Source organism: Typopeltis vanoorti, chromosome 21 (assembly GCF_054136105.1).
Source record: "Typopeltis vanoorti isolate ZY-2024b chromosome 21, IOZ_Tvanoo_1.0, whole genome shotgun sequence".
Taxonomy (NCBI): Eukaryota; Metazoa; Arthropoda; class Arachnida; order Uropygi; family Thelyphonidae; genus Typopeltis; species Typopeltis vanoorti.
In genome coordinates this window covers 86,492,787-86,516,386 of record NC_143569.1, presented here as the reverse complement: position 1 = coordinate 86,516,386, position 23,600 = coordinate 86,492,787, and the positions used below count along the sequence as shown (strand labels likewise).

Genomic DNA, 23,600 nt, shown 5'->3' with positions numbered 1-23,600 from the left:
GATTTGTTTTCCACAAGTTGACCGACGACCAAAAAATGTATCGAATTGAACACTGCAAAGACCTCATTAAAGCCGTTCGTAAGGACTCAAACTTCCTTGAAACAAACTTCGTTGCTGGTGACAAAACGTGATGTTTTGTGACAAAACGTGGTGTTTTGAGTATGAGCCTGAGTATGAGGTGGTCTCCACTCAGCACCAGAGTGCTGAGTGGAGACCACCAGAAGAGGGGCATCTGAAAAAAAAGTCGCTTGGAGAAGTCACAAGTAAAGACAATGCTGATTTGTTTCTACGATTCCAAGGGCATTATCCACAAAGAATTCATTCCGCCTGGCCAAATGGTCAATGGTGAGTTTTATCTCGAAGTTTTGAAGCGACTGATAGTGAGAATTCGTCGCATGAATATCGTGACGACTGACCATTTGTCATTCATCAAAACACACTGTCACTCTTGGCACTATAACTCAGCTTCTAATGAAGCTAGTTTCTTATATTTTCAAAAACTTTGGTTTCTTTTTGGACGGAGGGTTATGAAGTGATACATTAAGATTTTATCACTAGTTTTCTACTATGGGTCACTTATAGTCAAAGCTAGAAAAGCGGGAAGAGAAATCCCTGTGTAGCATTTCTTAAATGCTAGGCAGGGGTTTCTCTGAATAGTGAAACAAGATTGGTCTGACAATTTGGGATTCAGCCAACCAAACTGCATTGTGTAATGGCTCAAAGCAAGGACAAAACGATTATACTATAAAATTATCTGATTCATTCAGTTACAACTATGAGATTTTTTATGCTGTATATCATTACTGAAATCATTAAAGTAGTCCACTTTAAGAGAAAAATGTTAAAATTTTGCTACACTAATTTGTCTTTTCATTCATTTGCAATATAAAGTTTTCAATGAAATACCATGATACAGTATAATGAACAACTGTGGATGATATATTCTTTTTTAGTAAAGTTTTTGTATGTTATAGAATCGATTCCAGCCAGCCACTTTGCATTAGAACTGTTGTTTACATGATCAACAATATAATTCACCATGTGTGATATTGCTGAGTGTCATGCTTGAAGGAGTGATATTATAATAGTAACAGTGAAGGGAGGGAAAAAATGTTTGAAATAGAAAACAGAAATTTATATTTTCTCAATGGATGAACTGTTAAATAAGGATTTGGCGATATAGCATTTACAAAGATTAAGGAGAAAAACCTTTTTCCTGTATGTCTTTAACTGCAAATATTCAATTGAGAGTTGATCGTGCGATACTTGAAGTCTCAACAGAAAGAATTAAAGAACACTGGCCAGATACAACTTGAGGTTATATCTGGCAATTAAAGACTATTTCATGCAACTCAAAAAATTAGGATTTATGAAAAAGGGATCATCTCAAGTCATATGTTGAATATATAAAAAATGGTAGTCTAATGAAAATTAGAGGAAGTCTCGGGACATTATTCTAAATCATTCTAACATGCATTATCAACGTTCTATTGGTAAAATATTTTGTATAGGAAACAAGTCTTGTTTGTGCAAGGAAATCAAATTATTTGTGTGCTTGTTATTGTTCATTTGGGATTGTGAAAAGATAGAAATATATTAACTGTGTAGAAGCTACATGCTGTTTTGGAACAGTAGTTGTGAAACAGTTTATCACCTAGAGGAGATATTAAATGTCATAATGCAGTGGCCATACAAGGATATACATTATTCAGTTGTTCATTTTCTCATCTTAAGATTATAGTCATTTTTTGTTATGTATGTGACTGTGTACATAATTCTTTATGGAATATCTGTTCAAACATTAAAATTTTTCTTCTTGATTTAGTAAAAGTTGACTTTTGTTTTTTTTTAAGTTGAATGTGCATTTGATAAGAACTGATTTGATTATGGGAAATGTTCTCTTCTGACTCAGCTGAAGAAAGCATGTTGTCTTTTGAGGTTTGTGTAATTTGTAGCAAAATGGCTAGATTTACGATCACTGTTCAGAAACAGTTGCAAAGAGAGCTTAGTGTGGAACCAGGATCTCTAGAGAGAGAGAGAAGAAATAATTTGATTGACTACTGATTCACCTGAAGTGATAATGTTAAGCAAGTAACAGGAACAAGTTGTTTACCGTTACTATGATATCTGCGGAATGACCAACAATATTCACATTGAAAACAATTACACTACTTATTCTTCTTAATGGTGCAAGTTTACTTCTTGGTCTTAGTTTTTTCTTTTTTGTAATAACCCTTTTAAATTATTTTGACTGTATCATGGCTGAAAAATAAGATTTTCCCAATTTCCAAAGTGTTTTGAGGAAGTAATAAGTAAGCATTTGCTAATATATATATATATATAAATATATACACACACACACCTCTTCTATGTAAGTAATTTAAGTGTCACAAATCCCGCATTAATTGCATAAAATTTGTAACTGTTATAAACGTGAATTACTCATTATTCAGACTAGATTTCCATCTTCTGAAACCATAAATTTGTATCATACATGAAGAAGATATTATTCCATTCATTTTCCTATCCTGCATGGAGATTTTAGCCTACCAAACCAAACATAAAAACTTTTGGACATGATGCAATGTTATGCTGACCAAGCAGTGGACTGATTAAACAAGTCCTCGCTGTTCTTGTCAAGGAATGAGGGTGAGCAGTGTAAAGTCAGCTGTTGGAACAAACTCAAAACTCAGCATTAGCAGAACTGAAGATAAGTAGAGGAGTATGAACATAAATTCATGATAAAGGAATATGAACACGAAGTGGAACTGACAAATACCGAAGTACCATACTGACATAACTGTGGATATTAAGACGAAGAAAACAAACAGGTGATATTGTGTTATATAATAATTCCCGCAATGTTATATTCAGACATTAGTGATCAGGGAAAGGAAGGAATTAAATAATTAAATCTGACACTAAACATGAAGATAAACCACTTGGCCCAGTCAATTTTAAATAGATCGATGTGAAGAATAAGACTTTTGTGCTTAAATGGACCGAGAGAGAGAAAGAGACAGTTCTACTAGGAAAGTAAAGGAGAGATTTTTCAAATCATTAGAGAAATAATCTGACATAAATAAAAAGGAAAAGCTGATCCCTCGGGAAATTTAAACAGAGTAGGAAATTTCGGCCTGAAATGCTAAAAGCTTTAAATCGAGACGATGTTCTCTGGCTGACTCGAGTGTGCCAGGCTGCTTGGATATCTGGGCGAACACCAAAGCAATGGCAGACAGGCATAATAATACCAGTCTTCAAGAAGGGAGACCAGAAGGATTGCAGTAACTATAGTGGCATCTCTCTGCTCAGCCTGCCTGAGAAAGTGTACACTAGGTGCTTGGAAAGATGGGGCAGGAACATAGTTGAGTCAAAGTTCCAGGAAGAACAATGTGGCTTCGTCCTGGTAGAAGCACAACTGACCAAATCTTCACTTTAAGGCAAGTCTTTCAGAAATCTTGGGAATATGCCAAGAATGTCTACACATGTTTTGTGGACTTGGAAAAGGCATATGACCGGGTTCCTTGGGATAAGTTTTGGCAAGTAGTACAGGAGTATGGAGTGGATGGCCAACTATTAGCTGCCATCAAGTCCCTGCATGAATGCCCAGAGTTTTGTGTCAGGGTAAACAGCACAAAGTCTGAACCTTTCACAGTCTCCATTGGCTTCCGCCAAGGGTGTGTTCTGTCACCCCTCCTTTTCATAATATTTATGGACTGGATTGATAGGCACAGGCGAGGCAGTGAGTGTGTCAGAATTGGAAGATGTAGCATTGGACGTCTGCTTTTTGCAGATGACCTAGTTTTGCTTAGCTCTTCCACAGATGACCTCCAGCGGATCCTGGATAGGTTTGTAGCTGTTTGTGCAGATGCCGGAATGAAGATCAGTGTGGCCAAAACTGAAACATTTGTGGTCTCAAGACAACCATCCCAGTGCACTCTACATGTAAGTGGAGTCCCAATGAGGCAAGTGGAGAAGTTTAAATACCTTGGGTCCATATTCGCGAATGATGGAAAATGGGACGTAGAGCTAGATACACAAATTGGCTTAGCAAGCTCAATATTGCGGGAGCTTGGCTGTTTGGTAGTATTGAAGCGGGAGTTAAGCCAGAAGGCAAAGTTGGCTGTCTTCAATACAGTCTATGTCCCCATCCTCACCTATGGTCATGAGAGTTGGGTAATGACTGAAAGAATGAAGACACGAATCCAAGCGGCTGAAATGAGGTTCCTTTGAGGGGTTGCGGGACTGACAAGACTCGACAGTCAGAAGCTCTGCAATTCAGGAAACCCTCAATACTCAACCGCTGCTTCTCAGTGTTGAAAGATCACAGTTACGTTGGTACGGGCACCTGGTCAGAATGCCACAAAAGAGGCTCCCTCAGCAGGCCCTCTTTGCCAAGTCAGAGGGTGGGAGGCCACGTGGAAGGCCAAGGACTCGCTGGATAGATTATATCCAAAACCCTGGGTGGTCACGTTTGGGAATCCCACCAGAACACCTGAGCTTGGTGGCAGAGGATCGTGATCATTGGAAGTTCCTCTTGCAGCTGTTGTCCCTACAACCCAATTTGGAAAGGTGGGCCTTGAAGATGTATGTATATATAATTGATAAAAAAAAAAATTCCTTAGCCCATCCATGGTACGAATGCACTATAGGTTTACTAATGACCTTTCATGAGTGGGAACCACATATAAAAAAAAAATCTCCAATAGCCTTCAGGATTCTTTAGACTAAAAAAAACCCTGAAGGTTATGGAGATTTTTTTAAAGGTTATTTTAAGGGTTACATCAGCAATAAACCCGAAGTGCTATAACAAATTTAGCAGCATGAAATTCAGCAAAAAATGTGAAAATAGGCAGAAACCATCAGGTGCCAATAGCTTCAAAATCCATGATATTTATCTTCTATATTCTTATCAGTCTAACAATGCCCTTTTTTTTTTTTAAATTACTTTTATATAGGCTTAGCTTTCTTACATTTTTATGTGTTTTATGAGCGACCTATTGACTTACTTAACAGAACTTTTAATATAATTCCATCTTTCTAGGACCATCTCTAACTTCTCAAGTTCACCATGAAGATTTAATCTTTCTACTTTTGAAGACTTCTCCATATACTCTATTAGTGAATCAATCAATGTTTTCTTCAGATTTTTGCCACTGAGTCTAAGGTTTCCTTTTTCTTCCAAGCATTCATTTTTTTTCTAATGATACCATATTGACTCGAATATAACTTGCACTCCCCCCCCCCCTCCACACACACACCTCCCAAAAAAAATTAAAGCTAAAAAATTGTAGTACGAGATATATGTGGGGATTTTCAGAAACTGAAGTTTTAAGGAAAAAATTGAAAATGGGTATCACTTACCAAGAATCTCCTATTCGCCATTGCTACTTGCAGCATAGAGTGGTTTCCTTGCGTGTGTCGTCAAAGTCATCTACCCAAATAGCGTCATCTTCTTTCCCATTATTTCAAGCAAAAATTACCAGCAATTTACAAGACTTGAGACATGTAATGAACAATCCCTCACGAATGACTAATGAGAAGTGAAAGCAATGCAAGAAACACACAGCAATGATAGGCCAGTAGAGATCGAGCAGCTATGAAGATGTGCATATGATTGGCACAGTATTAACATAAGATCAAACAACCCAATGACAAAGCAAGCAGACAATTGTTGAGGTGAAATGCTAATTCTCTTCAACTGAATTCCATAATATCTGAAACTGCCACAACAACATTCACTAATATATTTCTTAGTTCTAAGATGTTCATGACAGGGTTGTATTTTGCCCATTTATTGTTCCGACGAACTCCTCATTATCGTTTGTGTACTGCTTCCGTGTTGTGCAGGCAGGCTCAACTCACACAAAGTTTCATGCCCTTCGTTTTTATTGCTGTTTCTGCATCTTTCAATTCGTGGTAGAATTTTATTTGACGTTAGCATTTGTGATCCGTCTTAATGACATCAAAAATTTCAAAGGCAACCAAACAAACAAACAGTTATTTCATGTAATCGAAAAATTGGACAATAGTTTTTAGTTAGATACTGTGTTTGCCAGTGCAACATGTGGTTCTGCTTGAGTCTATACAGCATAGTTTCTGTGGGAGGGGACATGTGATTCATTAGTTAGTGCTGTTTTAATCCCAGTTGTCTCTAATTGCACTATTTGTTGAGAAATATATTACACAGACTGCAAATGTCTCGCTATGTTAGTTATTGATACAATAAAACTACTTGTTTTTCTTGCATCTGCAGCATAGTGGCTTTTGGGAGGGTGTGTTGTTCACCTATCATCTTGATGTGAATACGTTTTAAACTTTTTTTTTTGTATGCAAGGTATATGTGAAAATTTTTAATTTCTTTTTTCATAAAATAAAATCAGTGGTGTGCAAGGGTGAGTTATATTCGAGTAATTAGAGTATTTAAACATTTGAGTTACAACTTTTATGTCTTGAAACCTACTTGACTAATTAATTTTAAAACTTTTACACATTTTTCTCACTGTGATATTTAATTTTATCCTACTCATCAACAAGACTCCACAGAGTCCAATGCATCAGACCTGCAGCTGCTTCAGTTTGTTAATGTAATTAAGGAAGAGAAAGATAATAGTAGTGACCGACCCAGGTACAGTGAAAAGATGCAAAGAAGAGGGTGAGAAACAGAAAACACAAAGGAGGAACAAGGAATGTAGGGTTGAATCAGTCTGTCAGGCTACAAATAGCATTCCCGATCAAAGTGAGATCCGTTCCATGATTAAACAGAAAGTCGAAAGATTACAAAAGCCTGTTATGGAATGCCTCGATGCAGTGCTAAACCAACTGAAGACAGCCCCTGCGAAAAACTCAGAGAATTCTTACTCCCAAGATGAGACAACCACTGAGTTAATACATAGAGAAGTTGAAAGAATGCAGCGACCATTATTCGACAAACTGGATACAGTGATGCAAAGGTTGGCAGACCTATCTGTTAGAGACACTATAGGATCTCCTTTGTCTTCGGACGGAGATATTGAGAGAAATAACTGGAGAGAACCTCCAAGATGCTACAATTGCAATAAAATTGGGCATCTTGCCCACAATTGCTTTAGTAGAAAGGGAAACTCCAGAAATAAATCAAGGTTACACGTTTGTACCAAACAAGCCTGGAGAAAGGAAAAAGCAAATCAGGGACAATTACTTCGAATTTTGGTAGAGGGAAGAATATGCAGAAAAGAATTCAAGGCGTTAGTTGACACAGGTTCCCAAACTTCCATCATATCTGAAAATTACTTCCGGGAATTAGAACCACTTGCGAGAAAAAGTGTCACTCACCTTAAAAGACCAGTTAAGCTGTTAGGAATATCCCCCCCCCCCCCAAAAAAAATCCCGCATCCAAGCTGGTGAAATTGAAGGTGAAACTACTGGATTACAACATGTGTTTGGCATGAGTTTTTGGTTCTGCCAAGAATCTCTCTCCTACACATGAAATTAATTCTGGGAAATGATTTCTTAATGAAGTACAATTTCTCATGTGACTACTCGAGGAGGAAAGTATGTTTTCTCGGGAGAAGAAAATTTTCTAGGACGAATCAGAAGTCACAGGCTCAGAGTATAAGAGACATCCAAATAAACAACAAGTCCCAGTCTGACAGTAAGGTAGAATTGATTGAGAAAAATATGAGCCATGTGGCCAAAAGTCAATCTAAATCAGATGGGACCTCCTCATCGAAGGAAAAAGAATGTCCAGATGTGAACAACTAATGAATTTAAGATGCCCGTAGATACTGAAATTTCAAACAATGAACAGCGTACCATCTTCAAAGGGACACTGAGAGTCAACTATGTCGGCTTTGAAGGAAAAAGTAGGAAAACTTATAGGAAAAATAAGGGTTACAAGTTCATATCTTGGAAAGAGCACAATGAGCATAAAAATGCAACTTGTATAAACAAGACTGTTAAGGACGACTCTGAATATGTATTTTTACCCAGACACAAGGTTGAATTGAGACCAAAGCCAAGGGAGAAGGGATTCTTCTCTGAAAATTAAGGGATAGCAAAAAATAAAAATAAAAAATATAATTTATTGAAAAAAAAATTTTTTTTGAGAAAGGGGAGACCTTTGTTGAATCGTGAATGGGAAATTCTATAATTTTTTGATTTTTATTCAGGATTCAACAAGAATTAGAAAACAATTAAGATATACTTAAGCTTTAGTATAGATACTGATTGTGAAAGGGGTATATAGAATGAATATTTTAAATAAAGATACAAAGCATAAATCCATTATGTCAAGTTTTCTGGGTAAAGAATTATGGTTTAGTAAGTTGTAACGACCATATTATGTTCTATGTGAAACGTATGTAATCTACAGTTCAAGGTGCTTGGGCGAGCATTACGCTTGTGGCAGTGTCAATTATCAGAAAGCGGCTCGCACTCGAATTCGCAGAAGAGTCAAACCTAAGGAGACGCAGTGACCCGGATGGACGAGCAGGAAAGGAAGATGAGTGTCGGGTGAAGATTCATCAAAGAAAAGAGGGCACTAAGGGTGCGAAATAAAAACAGTTTGGTTTGCTCCACTTGCAGAGGACTTTTTTTTTTTTTTGATCGCCGCTTTTCGCCCTTGCTCGTGTCTTGACCGTTTGGTTTTTGATCTGCTCTTCGTGGACGAGTGGTTCTATATCGCCTCGTGATGGATACAGGATAGCCTGTAGATGTTCAATATCGGCAGCCGAAGTTCCCGTGTATGTGACTGCTGAGACGGTGATGTGGAATAGAACAACCAGCAACGGAACCAGACCAGCGTGGACAGATCACCAGCAATACTGAAGGGGCAGATGAGACGAACGCCATGTATGACCACATGTGTAAAGGTAATTCTACGATGTTCCTGACCCAGTTTTCAAGGAAGGAGAACCTAGCACTGTATGCAGAATGTGGACTATCTTGGTAAAGTACTATTTTATTCTCCTTTATGTTAATAGAGAAGCATGCTGTGAAATAAGTGTGAATTGCAGTTAAGTATTAATTGCGAACGGACATTCTAGTAAGGAACTTTAAGTAATTAGCGTTAACTGCAAAGGTGCAGCTCTATCAGTAACTTTGTCTCAGATTGTGAATTAGGTAGAGTGTGATAATCATGATTTGTAACTCGTGAAGATTAGAGTTTGATAGTATATATTGTGTACAGTCAATTGAGTGAAATTGTGAAGGAGCTTATGTTAGATTTCCAATTAAGTTATAATATTAATAATAGCTCCTCACCTGAGTCTGACTTTAATCTAATAGTGAGAATGAATGTAACTATGTACAAGTTAGTGATCTTAATAAAATGTGCTTTATGTTTTAACCTAAAAATAGCCTGTGCCTGAATTCAACTCATCACTCATAAAATTCGGAACCTAATGCGGGGTATAATTGAATATATAGGCCACAACTGCAAGCATCATTGAGTGTAATCAGTTCAGATAATTAGGTGCTGAAGGATAAGTGTCAGGATAATCACCTCTGTATAATTTCTGAGAGAAGTTCCATGGTTAAGGATTCCTCCCAACCTAAGGATATTGGCTGGTGCAGCAGAACAAATAAATTTTTCCAGTATCTGACGGGGAAACAACTCCATCAGATACTGGATTTGTCTCCAACAAAGACATAGGCCCTTTGTCTGAGAGTTCAATACACGTGGTTACTCTAAGTATTCGGCCAAATTGTTAGATATCCTTCCGAGTTTAGCACCAAAAGCTTGTGTTAAGATAGGATTTTGAAGGTAGTCAGTCTAAGTCAGAATTAAAGTAAATCGATTAACACAAGGACAAGATAAAATTAATAATAATAACAAACAAGGAACCCGATAAAAAGGAAGATATAACACCAGAACAGTTTCGACCCTTATTGAGGTCTCATCAGTGGGAGTCAGACCGAGAGGTGGTGATACTAACTCACAGAGTACAATCACTGTACCTTGTTTTCAAAATTGAGTATTGGAGCATTCACCACCAACTCTTGCAAAGTATTTCCTAATTCCACTCGCCACAGAAAAATCTCTCTCATATACAGTTTCCAGGGATGATCTCTTTCTCCTCTCATCAATTAGACTATCTGATATTAACTCAATCATATCACCTCTTCTCCTATCTATCAAGCTCTGGAAGATCACATTCCCTTAATCCTCTTTCATTCCAGAGCTTGAGACAGTTATTCACCTCTTATCAGAACTTGTCAAGGTTTTTCCCATTATAGCAGCAATTTTCTGGATAACCTTCACAATTTTTTGTGATGTGTCCTCAGAACTCCAGTTCCATATCTACCAAGATTCCCAGATCCCTACCTCCTACTTCCTGGAACAAAGTTTCTCCAATATGACGAACCTCATTTCATCTTCTGTGAAATGATGAAATGAACCTCATTTCATCTTTTCATGACTTCACACTTAGCTACAGTGAAGCAGCATCCCCATTCTATTCAGCCCAAAGCACCAAGTTATTAAAACCCTCTTGTAACATCATCTTGTCAGGACTTACTGACATGGCTGTTCCTAACTTAGCATCTTCAGTAAACAAATGAATATCTGTTCTCAAACCTTGAACTATATCACTGATATACAAATGAAATAACAGTAACAGTGTATTAATAACTTGCCAGCTCCTATCAGTCACCTTTTAACCAAGCTACCAGTTAACCATTCATCGTGGTCCTATTCAATTTCAGCAGTAGTTTATCATGTAATACTATCTTTTGCAAAATTCAGAAAAATCACTTTATAACAATTTCCTCTATCCAATACATAATTGTTACCCTATTATAAAATGCAAAGTTACTGAAGTAATAGCTCCTTTTAACCAACCCATGCTGCTCTCTCAAAAGATTTCCATTCTGGGCAATCTAGATTTGTATTGTTGTTAGCACATTTACCACTACAGCTAATATATACCTTAGTCTATAGTTGGTCACCACTGACTTCAACTCTCTCCCTTGTACAGTAGCACTATTTTTTCTTCTTTCCACTCTTCTGGGAGTTCATGTTGTCAGACTTTTGTTGAGTAACCAAGTAAAGGGCACTACCAGCTGTTTTGCACATTCCCTTAACATATATGGTGATATCCCATGCAGTCTTAGGACCTTGTTAACATCAAGGTTAATTAAAATTATAATCACTTCCCATTCCTGAACTGTCAGTCTTCTCTCCTTCTATTGTTATTCAACACTACCTACTACATGAAATTCACTAATACTCATTGAACATTTCAATTACATCTGCAGATGTGATTCATGTTCCTTCTGCAGCAACTGAAGTAAGTATTCCTATTTACCCTGTCTTCTATTAGAAGCATAACTAGAAATTGCTAGGATTGTGCTTTGCTGCTTCAGCCAATCTCCTTTCATATGACAATTTCTCCTTCCTCATTACACTCATCACCCCTCTAGTCTGTGCCTTATTGAAGACCACGTACATAAAATTTCTGAGAAAAATTAAGAGGGGTGAACAGATGCCTTAAAACATAAAGATACCTGAACAGAACATGGCATTATGAATATTCCAGAATGTATAGGTAGAGCTACTCTGAGATGGTAATAGATTAATCTAATCAGAATACTAATTAAGCTGCACAAATAACTGTTTTTCAACACCTGGCATTAGCATACATTGTGAATATTTGAGATGCCTTGGCTTTTAATTAAAATGAAATTAAAAAAAAACTATCTTAAACAATACTTGCCTTCATCAGCTACTGTTTTGATCTTATTTACTGTTTTATCTAATATATGCTTCAATTTTGTCCTACTGAAAATATTAAATAATAAAGACTGCAATTATTAAACAAATATATCTATATATGCATGTAGCAGTGGAACATACATAAGAAGATCCATGGGTATTGCTCCCCTTCTTACCTTTTAGAAAGATACATGTTACTATGAGAAAATAAGTAGATTGAAAATGATGGATGGAGTATCAATTTATCAGTTCAATTTCAGCAGATTTTGTTGCAAAAAGATAAGTTTAAAAACCCAACTCATCCCATTAAGTAAACCACACCATCCCATGGATCCTCTTAGAAAAATCCAGCAGATACTACTGGTATGTAGATATATAAAAAACAAATAGTTATTAAATTTATCAAAATCCAGGATGGTTCAATCTAATCCCAACAGTTTAATTTAATCTAAATATATTTTTAGGAAATTCAGATGGAATGATTATCGCCATATTAAATCTTCATCTTCCTCTGAGGTTCATAATTAGTAGATATCACTTGAATACTAAACGAATAAGGATAAGTTAAAAAAGTTGACTTACTTGATCTATAAACTGATGTAAATTAAGTAGTGGGATTAAATCCCACTACTTTTGACAGCAAACTTGGAATAAAAGTCAGTCCTGAATTATAATATCTATTGTATCCCTCCTAAAATTCATTCACTATCTGCACCCTCACCAATTTCTTAGGCAATGCATTTCATGCACTTCTCCTACTCTCATCCATCATTTGTGCAACTTTCAGGGCTTGCTCCCTTGTCCTTTCACTTGTTCTACCTTTTGAAAAATCTCCCAATATCCCTCCCTTATTAGTTTCAATGTCCCAAATTAGTCTCCCAAATTGTGGAATACAAATTCCACTACTAAAAGAAAAAAGTATATGCCAGAGGCTAATGCTAACCTTAAAATATATTTCTGCAATTCTTGACTATTTTAATGAAATCTGTTTTCAACTCAAAAAGCTTTGGAGCTGAATTAATATACGAAGTTGTTCAAAGATTTCTAAATTGTTCAATAGTTCTATCCAACATGTCTAGTTGCTTTTAGGTGACAGATAAATTTAATTGACTGGTGCCTATCTTTGCATCATCATCAGTAAACCATTAAACATCTCCTATCAGATCCTTCCCAATATCATTTATGTATAGATTGAATGACAATGTAGTCCAAGGACTTTGGGGAACACCACTGGTTACCTTATTATATGATGGGTGCAAACCTGTGAATATAGTGTTTCCATCAGCCTTATCCAAGTCAATAGTTTATAAACCAATTCCCTATTCTCCAGTTTATGCAAGTGGTATTATATTAAATGTCTTAACAAACTCCAAGAGTATCAGAGTGTATCCATTTGTAAAAAATTAAAGATGGCAACTTAGACTTACAAGAAGTAAATTTATTAGATGTAAAATTTTCACCTAAGTATAAAAAAAAAGGCATATTTAATACATTAACAGTGAAACACAAAATAAAATGCAATAAAAGAATCAATTTTAAAAGCACCACTACAGCATAAGTAAGACATCAGATGGGCAGTAAATTCATAATTAAAAATAAAAACAAATTAATATAATAAGATAATAATCAGAAATTTACATAAGATGGATACAATAATATTTCCCATAAAGAGGATAACTGAAGGCCATCATTGACTGGGCTTAGACAGATCTGTTTAAGCTTGGACAGTGTGGAAAGGCCTCACAACTCCTTCTATAACAGTTCTAAAACTTTTCTGTATGTAAAAGTTTAGTTTTCTTCCAAAGAATCCTATGTTTAGTCAAGATGGTATATGTTCTTCTAGGCCAGACTGGTCAGGTTCAAGATAATGGATATATGATTTGTGTGTCTCACAATGGACAGCAGTAGATCTGCCAGACTGCTCAAAGTAAGACAAACCACAGGAGCAAGGGATAACTTTCTCCATTCATCCTGAAAAGATGAATGGAGAAAGTCCGTCTTTAGGTGAGGAAAGGAAGGTAGAAATCTTCTGGACAGGATGAAAGGATACTGTGACATTAAGAAGTCTTAGAACTTTGGCAATACGTTCAGAAATTCCTTGAATATATGGAAGTGAAATCCAAGCGATACCTACAGGAGATATAGAGACTGGTGGCCTAAAGCTATTAAAGGTTTTCTTGATAAAAAGACTCTAAAGTGAGCAAATTTGATATAATTCTTGGTGTAGAAGGTCATAATGGTAACATTTTGATTGGAAATGGATGTAATGATCAGTATGTGTTCAATCACCCCTTTTATGGGAAATATTACTGTATCAATCTTATGTAAATTCCTGATTATTATCTTAATTTATTTTTTATTTTTAATTAGGAATTTACTGACTCACTGTTGTCATATTTATGCTACAGTGGCACTTTTAAAATGGATTCTTTATTGCATTTTATTTTGTGTTTCACTACTAACATACTGAAGATGCCTTTGATACTTAGGTGAAATTTTTTTACATCTAATAAATTTACTTCACAAAAGTTTCTGTCTTCAATTTTTTTCAAACATGACAGCTTACATGCCTATATTGAAGCAGTGCATCCATTCCCTTTATCCAACTCAGCTTATTATAAAATACAAGAAATTGCTAAAACACGACCTCCCTATAATAAATCCATGCTGCTGCTTGCAAGGTCAGTCAACCCATTACTGTATACAAATTCTTACCAACTTCTCTAATAACATCTTCACCACCACTCCAGAGATACTGATAGGCGAGTAGTTAGGCACATCAGTGCTTGCACCACCCTTGTACAATGGAACTTCATACATTCTTTCCATTCCTGTAAGATTTTTCCTGAACTGAGACTCAACTTATACAAACCTGTCAAAGGCTTAGTGAATTTGGCTGAACCTTCCTTCAGCGTATGTGCTATATCCCCTCCGTCCCTATCGCTGAATTCTTATCCAGGTTATGCAGCTCTCTTGAACCTCATGCTCATATGATAGATATACCTGGTTGATAAGGCTATGAAGTGAGTACTCATTATTTAAATAATCTCAACAGCTTCTTATCGGCATTCAGAAAAGTTATTCTCCCACATTCATTTTTTTTTTTTTTTACTTGCATAGAATGATAAAATTCTTTTGGATTGTCATTAGCCTGTACAGCCAATTTCTTTTTGTATTCTGATTTAGCTTTCCATACAATACTGCACTTTATATATTTCATAACTCCTCACTGCCATCAGCTGGTAGCAAAAAAGGTACTAAACTCCTTCTGATGCTATGATTCAATCTAACACTCTTCGACCTCTAGTTTCTTCTTTCACATATTCATTGAGGAAGTTGTATCACAACAGCTCAATAAATTCTCCATTTTTACCATGAGTGTTCTCTGCTGCCCATCAATAAGATAATTTAAGTTGCTTAATGATTATTCATTTAGTATCCATCAGGGTAATTTGGTGCTGTACTTCATCATCCCTAGCAATTCAACCAACAGATCTTTAGCAACACCACCACCACCACTATATATTTCATCATGTTAGCTTTTCCTTCACACCAGATAAGATATTATTATTATTACTTTCATGCATTTCTATCTTAACTGGACTCAAATCATTGGATAGATATCATTAGCAACTACCTCCCCATTATTCTATCCGTTCTGTCCTTCCTAAAAATACTATACCTTTTACACTTGATCCCAGTTGCAACATCTGACTGACAGCCAGGTTTCACTAATGCCAACAATCTTAGGCCATAACATAATCACCAACGCAACAAACTTAATCCCTTTATGAATGCTCCTAGCATTTGTTTATAGATGTAAGAAGTTACCCTGAATTTTTATTATACTTACATCTATAGTCTGATTGGCCCAGTTAGGCAACTTTTTTTTCCCAACTTCTTTTTTCCCGGATACATCAAAAAGTCACAATGAATACATTTCCATCCCTCTGCCAGATACACAATCATGATTACTAATTTTCATATCATTATCAAATTTGCATGACACAGCTTAACTCTCTCTCTCTCTCTCTCTCTCTCTCACACACACACACACACACACACACACACACACACACACACACACATATACACCATTCCTTCCATGATGATTTACTTTCTTAGGTCTTACCCCAATAAGTAATTTCTCCAGGCCCATGATGCCAAATCCATTCTTCAAGTGCAGATCATTTTACGAATTTTTCTATTGTCAAACTTACGCCACACAGCCAAAAACTCACACCTATTTCATATGAAATAGGCATAAGTTTTGGCATAGATTGAATCATTTGCTACCATAGCCCTCCTTAACTTGGTATTATAATCATATTATGGTAACAACCTAGAACTAATAATGTGATTAGAAACTAATAATAATGCAAGGGGTTTATAGTATTATCAGGAGGAATAGAGAAGATAGGATTGGTGGGGGTGATGATAGAAGATGAATTGCAGCCAAAAAGAGTAGGAAACAGGCATGTGGATGGCAGTTCATTTGAAGCAATCTGGTGTTAGAGGCACACAGAGCAAAATTAGTTTATTGCTGTTACAGGCAAGGTGGAGTGCAAGGAATGGGTTCTAGGAAAATTTTGTAAATAATCAATGGATGCTAAAGGGTATTATAAAATCATTAAAAAGGCAAATCTTTATTAAGGTGAATGTCAGTGATGCATAACATAATGAAATCATTTAAAAATTGTGCAATTTAAAAGAGATGCTGCGTAATTAACTTTTTGCTGCAGATCGTCAATTCAACAAATTAATTAGTAACATCGTTCATTAGAAGAAATGCTAATGCTGTGAAGCATTTAATTTTTGTATTGAATTCAGCATCTGTTTGATAGTGTAATTTTAAATCAATGGCAACAATTTTGCGATAAAGATTTTGTGCCATATGAAATAAGCAACTTGTTATAGTTATTGATGTAAATATGTTAGAAAAAGCGTTGATAGTTGCTTTCTCGAAGTCAATGTTTCGGGATCTATATTCGGGATGAATTAATGTTTCGGGATCTAATGATGAATGTAAGCCCTTTAAGGCACTGAATAATCTGTGGTAAGTTAATTCTGATTTGCCAGGAAGCAAAGCAAAAAGCCGCCATGGAATCCTTAGGGGTCTCATGCCAATCCCAAGCCTGAATAAAGGAGGGTCGGTCAGATGAGTGTCGATGCTCTGACCATAAAAAAAAAACAGGATTGTTATCTGATGCCTATATGATCAACAGGTACAACATGCTGGCTTGGACGTTGCCCGGATCAACAAGGCCTGCGATACCAATCGAGCAATCGAGGTCGGATCAAAAAGTGGGATACCGTAAGGAAACAAACTAACAGAACTATTATCAATAGGAACATGGAATGTATGGACACTTTGGATGTCAGGAAAACTAGAATGACTTCGCGAGGAATTGAAGAGATATCGGTGTGATATACCAGGACTGGCGGAGATGCGATGGACATCATCAGGAGAGATAGATGGATTTGAAGTCATATGATCAGGGTATGACACCAAGCATGAAGCAGAAGTTGGCTTCCTTCTTAACAAAAGAGCTAGAGAGGCACTGTTAGGCTACAAACCAGTCAATGAACGAATCATAGCAGCAAGATTTCAAGCAAAACCATTTAATATATCAATAGTCCAGATATATGCACCCACATCTGACAGCACAAATGAGGATATTGACTAATTTTACAATGATCTGACAGAGACAATAGATAAATTGATTTGAAGTCATATGATCAGGGTATGACACCAAGCACGAAGCAGGAGTTGGCTTCCTTCTTAACAAAAGAGCTAGAGAGGCACTGTTAGGCTACAAACCAGTCAATGAACGAATCATAGCAGCAAGATTTCAAGCAAAACCATTTAATATATCAATAGTCCAGATATATGCACCCACATCTGACAGCACAAATGAGGATATTGACTAATTTTACAATGATCTGACAGAGACAATAGATAAATTGATTTGAAGTCATATGATCAGGGTATGACACCAAGCACGAAGCAGGAGTTGGCTTCCTTCTTAACAAAAGAGCTAGAGAGGCACTGTTAGGCTACAAACCAGTCAATGAACGAATCATAGCAGCAAGATTTCAAGCAAAACCATTTAATATATCAATAGTCCAGATATATGCACCCACATTGACAGAGACAATAGAAACAATACCAAAGCAAGATGTACTAATTATTGAAGGAGATTGGAATGCCAAAAGCGGAATAGATAATGATGGTTGGTAAAGAGCCATGGGAAAATATGGTTTCGGAGAAAGAAATGAACAAGGTGAAAAAATGAATTTGCTGTGGACTACGAAATGATGATCCGTAACACAAGATTCCAGCAAAAAGGAGTGTAGAAAATGGACGTAGCAATCAAATGAGAGGAAAACCCAGAAGACGATTAATATGATTATGATTAAAAGAAGATGGATAACATCAGTGTCGAACTTTCCGAGGAGCAGATATAGATTCAGATCATGGTTTAGTGATTGCAAACATCAAGTTGAAATTAAAAAGAAAATACAAAGCCCATCATCAGAAACGAAGAGATACAGCAAGAATAAATGAAGCAGAAATAGGAAGAAGGTACAGAACAGTGTTAGAGAAGAAACTTAAAAGTGTAGACAAAAGAAAAAAAATTCAAAACTAAGAGTAAAAGGTGTAATGAAAACGATAGAAGATGCAGTTCAGGAAACAGTACCAAAAGAAGAAAAGATCAAGAAGAAATGGATTAGACAAGAAACACTGAAGTTAGTATAGGAGAAAAGAATGTTGAAGATAAGAAGGGATACATCAGAACAAATAGAGGAGCAATATAGAAGAAAGTGTAATGAGGTGAAAAAAAGCAGTCAGAATGGACAAGATAAAATGATTAGAAGCCCAGTGCAATAATACAGAACAGTACTATTGAGAGCATAAAACTAGGGAGATGTACAAAATGATTAGAACCATTAACTACACTACCAGCCAAGACGTATATATACGTCCAGTTTATCATGGATGCGAAGTGCATATTAAAATTGTAATACCATTGTTAAATGGTTCTTGTCTTGAGTGCAGTACTGACTTGGGAGATTGCAAAATGTGGAATTTTCAGTTAAGAGAAGGTGTATGTGGAGCTGCAAGGCAAGTGATCATCAAATCTGCAAAGGAAACATGTTAATGGTGCATAGGGGATAGTCAAGGTTTTCTAGAGAAAGCAATATCAGACTTCTTTTGTTGATGTTTCTGATAGGTTTTTTTCTATCTCATGCACTGAATGTAAAATGATTCGCATAATCATAACATCTTCTTGGATAATTTTTATAACTTAAACAGAAGCTTCAAAAATGTGGAGGGTATATATATATAAGGAGAAAGGTAATTAGTAAGCTCATGACTGGCACAAGGCTTAGGCAAGAAAGGCAAAATCAGATTGAGAAAAAATTAGCCAAGATCCAAGAAATAACAAAGAGTACTTTTGCTAGGTGCATAAGGAAGAAGAACTATGGAATGATAGTTATAAAGAGTGCTGAATGGTGAGATGACAGAAACACACGAAACAGTTGAGTTACTGAGTGACCACTTTGTAAAGTGGTATCATTCTGGTCAAGATACTGCTATGACAGGAAATGTGAAAATAAAGGTTTATGAACTGGAAGTACTTAGAATATTACAGAATCTCAATGTAAATATGGCTCATGGGATTAGATGGGATAACCACTTGCATATTATGAGAATTTGTAAAGGAACTGGTAATGCTTGACTTGGGCGGTTTAACTTAAACATCAGCTATGGTAAAGTCCCAGGGAAGTGGAAATAGGGCAAAATAGTTCCTTTGCATTAAGGAGTCTCCAAGATTGTGATAACACATTACAGAGCTATCAATAATATTAGGAGTGCTGGAAGTATTAGAAAAGTTGGTTAAAGAAAGAATTCAGGAATGGATTGATAAGAATATGCTACTCTATGGGAGCAGTATGGCTTTGTGAAGGGTTGGTCATGCCTTAGTAAATTAGTAACTTTTTATAATAGTTAACACCACAATGCAACTTATCACTGGAACCATAAAAACAACTCCTATTTACTGGCTCCCAATGCTGAGTAATATAATACCACCAAACCTATGAAGACATGATGCTCTACTACGTGAATATGATAAAAATACTCAGAAATACTGAATTGCCTATACACAATGACATACTAGAGCTACAGCTCAACAGACTGAAATCAAGAAACCCCCTCTCTGTGAAGCTAAACACCTGAGAAAGACCAACTACAATACCAATGCTTAACTCCAAACTTGGTTTGATAGACATTGTCTCAACATCTTGGGTATGGAACTCAGCCAAAAGACATGGACAACGCTGAACAGGATTTGCACCGGACATGGAAAATGTGCAAGCTCTCTGTACAAGTGGGGAAAAATTCCCTCACCGGAATGCGACTGCAGGCACATGAATCAATCAATCCACCGATCTCTACTAAGTGCAGTCTTCGTGCATACACAGGTCAAAGAAACGACTTCCTGGAGGTGACACTGCCTGTTATAGACTGGATCAGACAACTTGATCTTAACCTATAAGTGTTTGGTTTGTTGAAAGTATAAGTGCCTTTGTTTTATTCTAATTGTTTGTCACTTACTTTTTATATATTTATTTTGACTTATGTACTTTTATAACTGCATCTTGATTGCCATACGCTAAATAAATAGTAACTTTTTATAATAGAGTAACAGCTGAGGTGGATAAAGGGAATGGCTGCATGACGATATTAATAGATTTTGCAATAGCATTTGATAGGACACTGCATGGAACTCCATTACTGAAACTGAAACAAATAGGGATGGATATGAAAATTCAGCCACCCTTGATATGATACAAGGGTGGCTGAAGTTTACTGACAGATAGCTAAAAGTAGTACACAGAGGAGCAGAATCTAAGAGAAAGTAGGTGACTAGAGGTACAAGGCTCTGTGCTTATGTCACTGCTATTTAATTTGTACATTAATGATATGGGAAATAATTTGAAAGTAAATATTCAGTTGTTTGCAGCAAAACTGGATAGGACAACAGTTTGAGAAAAAGATAACAAGTACCATTTTAATGTACAAAAGTGCAGTCGTGCGTTTTGGAATAAAAAGATCACAAGCTGTGCATCATATTGATGGAATTTCACCCCAGGAAAATGATGAAACTATGGAATGATGAATCTAGGTTACTGAAGAACACACTAACAAATAGAGATAAGGAACTTCTGGATTATTGTGTTTCTCAGGGATGAGGAAGTGGCAGAGGAACCAGAGGTGAATGAACAAGATGAGTCATCTGTGAAATGCTCCCTATGATAATAGATCGAAATGTAGGGTACAAATGGTTGATAAGCAAAAAAGGGATATGACAGAAACATTTAAGTTAATAAAAGTTTTATAGGACTGATTCAGAAGAAAGAGGTGAATGAGTGGATTGGGTTGGCAGATCAGCTAGATATCCCGGATATTTTGGCACTCCCACAATGAGTCTTCTACAAAAAATAGATATTTAATGACTTTAAACTGAGATAAAATATTAAGTTTTAATGAAAATAATACAACTAGTGTCAGCCTTCTTCAGGTATCCACTAAAGGTAAAACAATAGTAATAAAAATTGAAGTTACAAAAAACTGAAAATTACAGGCAAAAATGCAATACATAATTGACATAAAAACGTTGTATTTTTTAAGTTGTTCTATCCAACGCGCCATTGTTTATAGCGTGCGTGTTTGTGAGTTCTCGTGAACGCCAGTATTGAACAACTGCAGCATGGCTATCAGGGATGTAACTTAAATTGCTGTTCAAATGTTCAGGATTAAGTAGGATTTCTCTAGATTCCACAATTTCCTTTCAAACTCATCACTGCAGCGAAAAATGTTTTCGGATTTATCTCAGCAAACTGAGTGACTTTGGAGATCGTTATGAGGATTGTTTGAGAAAAGAACATGACTGGATAGTGCATATGCATGTGATCTTTTATAGGAGATGTCTCTCTTATGCTCTTCTATACGTAGTTCAATAGATTTGCTAGTCTGTCCAAAATAAGGAATATTACAATTGCACTATAATTTATAAACACCTGGATATTTTAGGTTAGGATATAATAGGGTTTGGATGGCTTATAAGAGAACGGATTTTAGGAAGTGTAGTGAAAAACGTCCTGATGTTGTATTTTTTAAGGTCTTTAGCCAATTTATTGGAGACTGAACTAATGTAAGGTATTGAGATGCTACCTTTAAAATCAGTAGTTTCCGTAGTACACTGCCTAGGAGGATCCAGAAGAAATTTCTTAATCGTTTTTTTAGAATATTCATTTTGTTTAAAGATAAGAGAAAGGTGATTAATTTCTTTTTGGAGCTCATCTGGTTCATTTAAAAGACAGTGTGCTCTGTGTCATAAGGTAGAAATAGTTCCGAGCTTTTGAGGTGGAAAGTGATGAGATTGACAGTGCAGATATCTATTAGTATGAGTGGGTTTTCTGTATATAGAGATTTTAAATCTATCAGAGCATCGCGTACGAATTACATCCAGGAATGGAAGGCAGTTATTTCGTTCTAGTTCAACAATGAATTTTATATTAGAATGCTGGTTGTTAAGAAGATGAGGCAAATCCATGAGAGATGTGTGCCCGTGACTCCATATTATAAAAATGTCGTCGACATAACGCCTCCAAAGTTTCGGCTTAAGTGAGAAAGATGATATGGCTTTCGTTTCAAAATCTTCTAGGAAAATGTTTGCTAGAACTGGGGATAAAGGGTTGCCCATTGATAGGCCTTGGTTTTGTTTGTAAATGGAGTCCCTATATCTGAAGTAGCCAGATTGAATACAGTGCTTTAATAAAGCAAATAACTTTTTAGACAATTTTTCCTTTAGTAATGTTAATACTTCCTCAGTAGGGACGTTAGTAAATAATGAGATAATGTCAAAACTTGCTATGATATCATTTTCGCTGATGGAAATATTTTTTATATGAGAAACGAAATGTGTGGTGTTTTTGATGAACGATGAAGATTTATTGGAGAAACACTTGAGGTATTCTGCAAGATATGTAGAAAGCTTATAAGTAGGACCATCAAGTCCTTCCACAATTGGGCGAAGAGGGGCATTTTATTTGTGGATCTTCGGACCTCCATAAATGCGTGGTATAAGAGGGTGTAGAGAGCGTAAAGAAAGGCGAATATTGTGAGGAAGTTCACTAGTAGTCTTTAACAGATTATTTGTGCGGTTTTGTAGTTCCCTTGTTGGATCATCTGAAGAACTGAATATGTATTATTGTCTTCAAGCAATTGGAGCATTTTATTGCGGTAATCTTCAGAGTTGAGGACGACTGTGGCATTGCCTTTATCTGCAGGTAAAATAATGATGTTTTTGTTCTTATTAAGATTCTTTAAGGCCTGTCTTTCAGCAGGAGAAAGATTATTTGTTGGAGGTTTAGCATTATTGATAATGCTAAACCTCCTTAAGAGAGTACAGAACACATCTGTTTCTACTAAAGGAACAGATGTGTTCTGTATTAATCCTGACAAAGTTGTAGTAAACAATTCGTCATATGTTTTAACAGTTGCAGAAAAAGATATTCTAAGAAAAGGTCTAAATTTCATTCCCTCACCAAAGTTTATTCCAAAAGAATTTCTACTTACAAAAATAGAAAAAGCCAGTTCACTTATTCCTAATCATTTGGCAAAACTTCTCCGTATTGAATCCATCTTCATTATCAATAATGCTAAACCTCCAAAAGATCATTTTTCTCCTGCCGAAAGACAGGCATTAAAGAATCTCAATAAGAACAAAAACATCATTATTTTACCTGCTGATAAAGGCAATGCCAGTCGTCCTCAACTCTGAAGATTACCGCAATAAAATGCTCCAATTGCTTGAAGACAATAATACATATT

General features: G+C 36.1%; 1 protein-coding gene across 1 annotated transcript in view; it reads right to left on the bottom strand.

The window, feature by feature from the left end:
* The window catches only part of LOC150095074 (WD repeat-containing protein 44), a 362,406-nt gene that overhangs the window by 203,910 nt on the left and 134,896 nt on the right, over positions 1–23,600 (bottom strand). Inside the window, exon 9 of the mRNA XM_090411421.1 lies at positions 11,697–11,761. Coding sequence (XP_090267547.1) covers positions 11,697–11,761 — 65 coding nt within the window. The remainder of the gene's footprint in view (positions 1–11,696; positions 11,762–23,600) is intronic.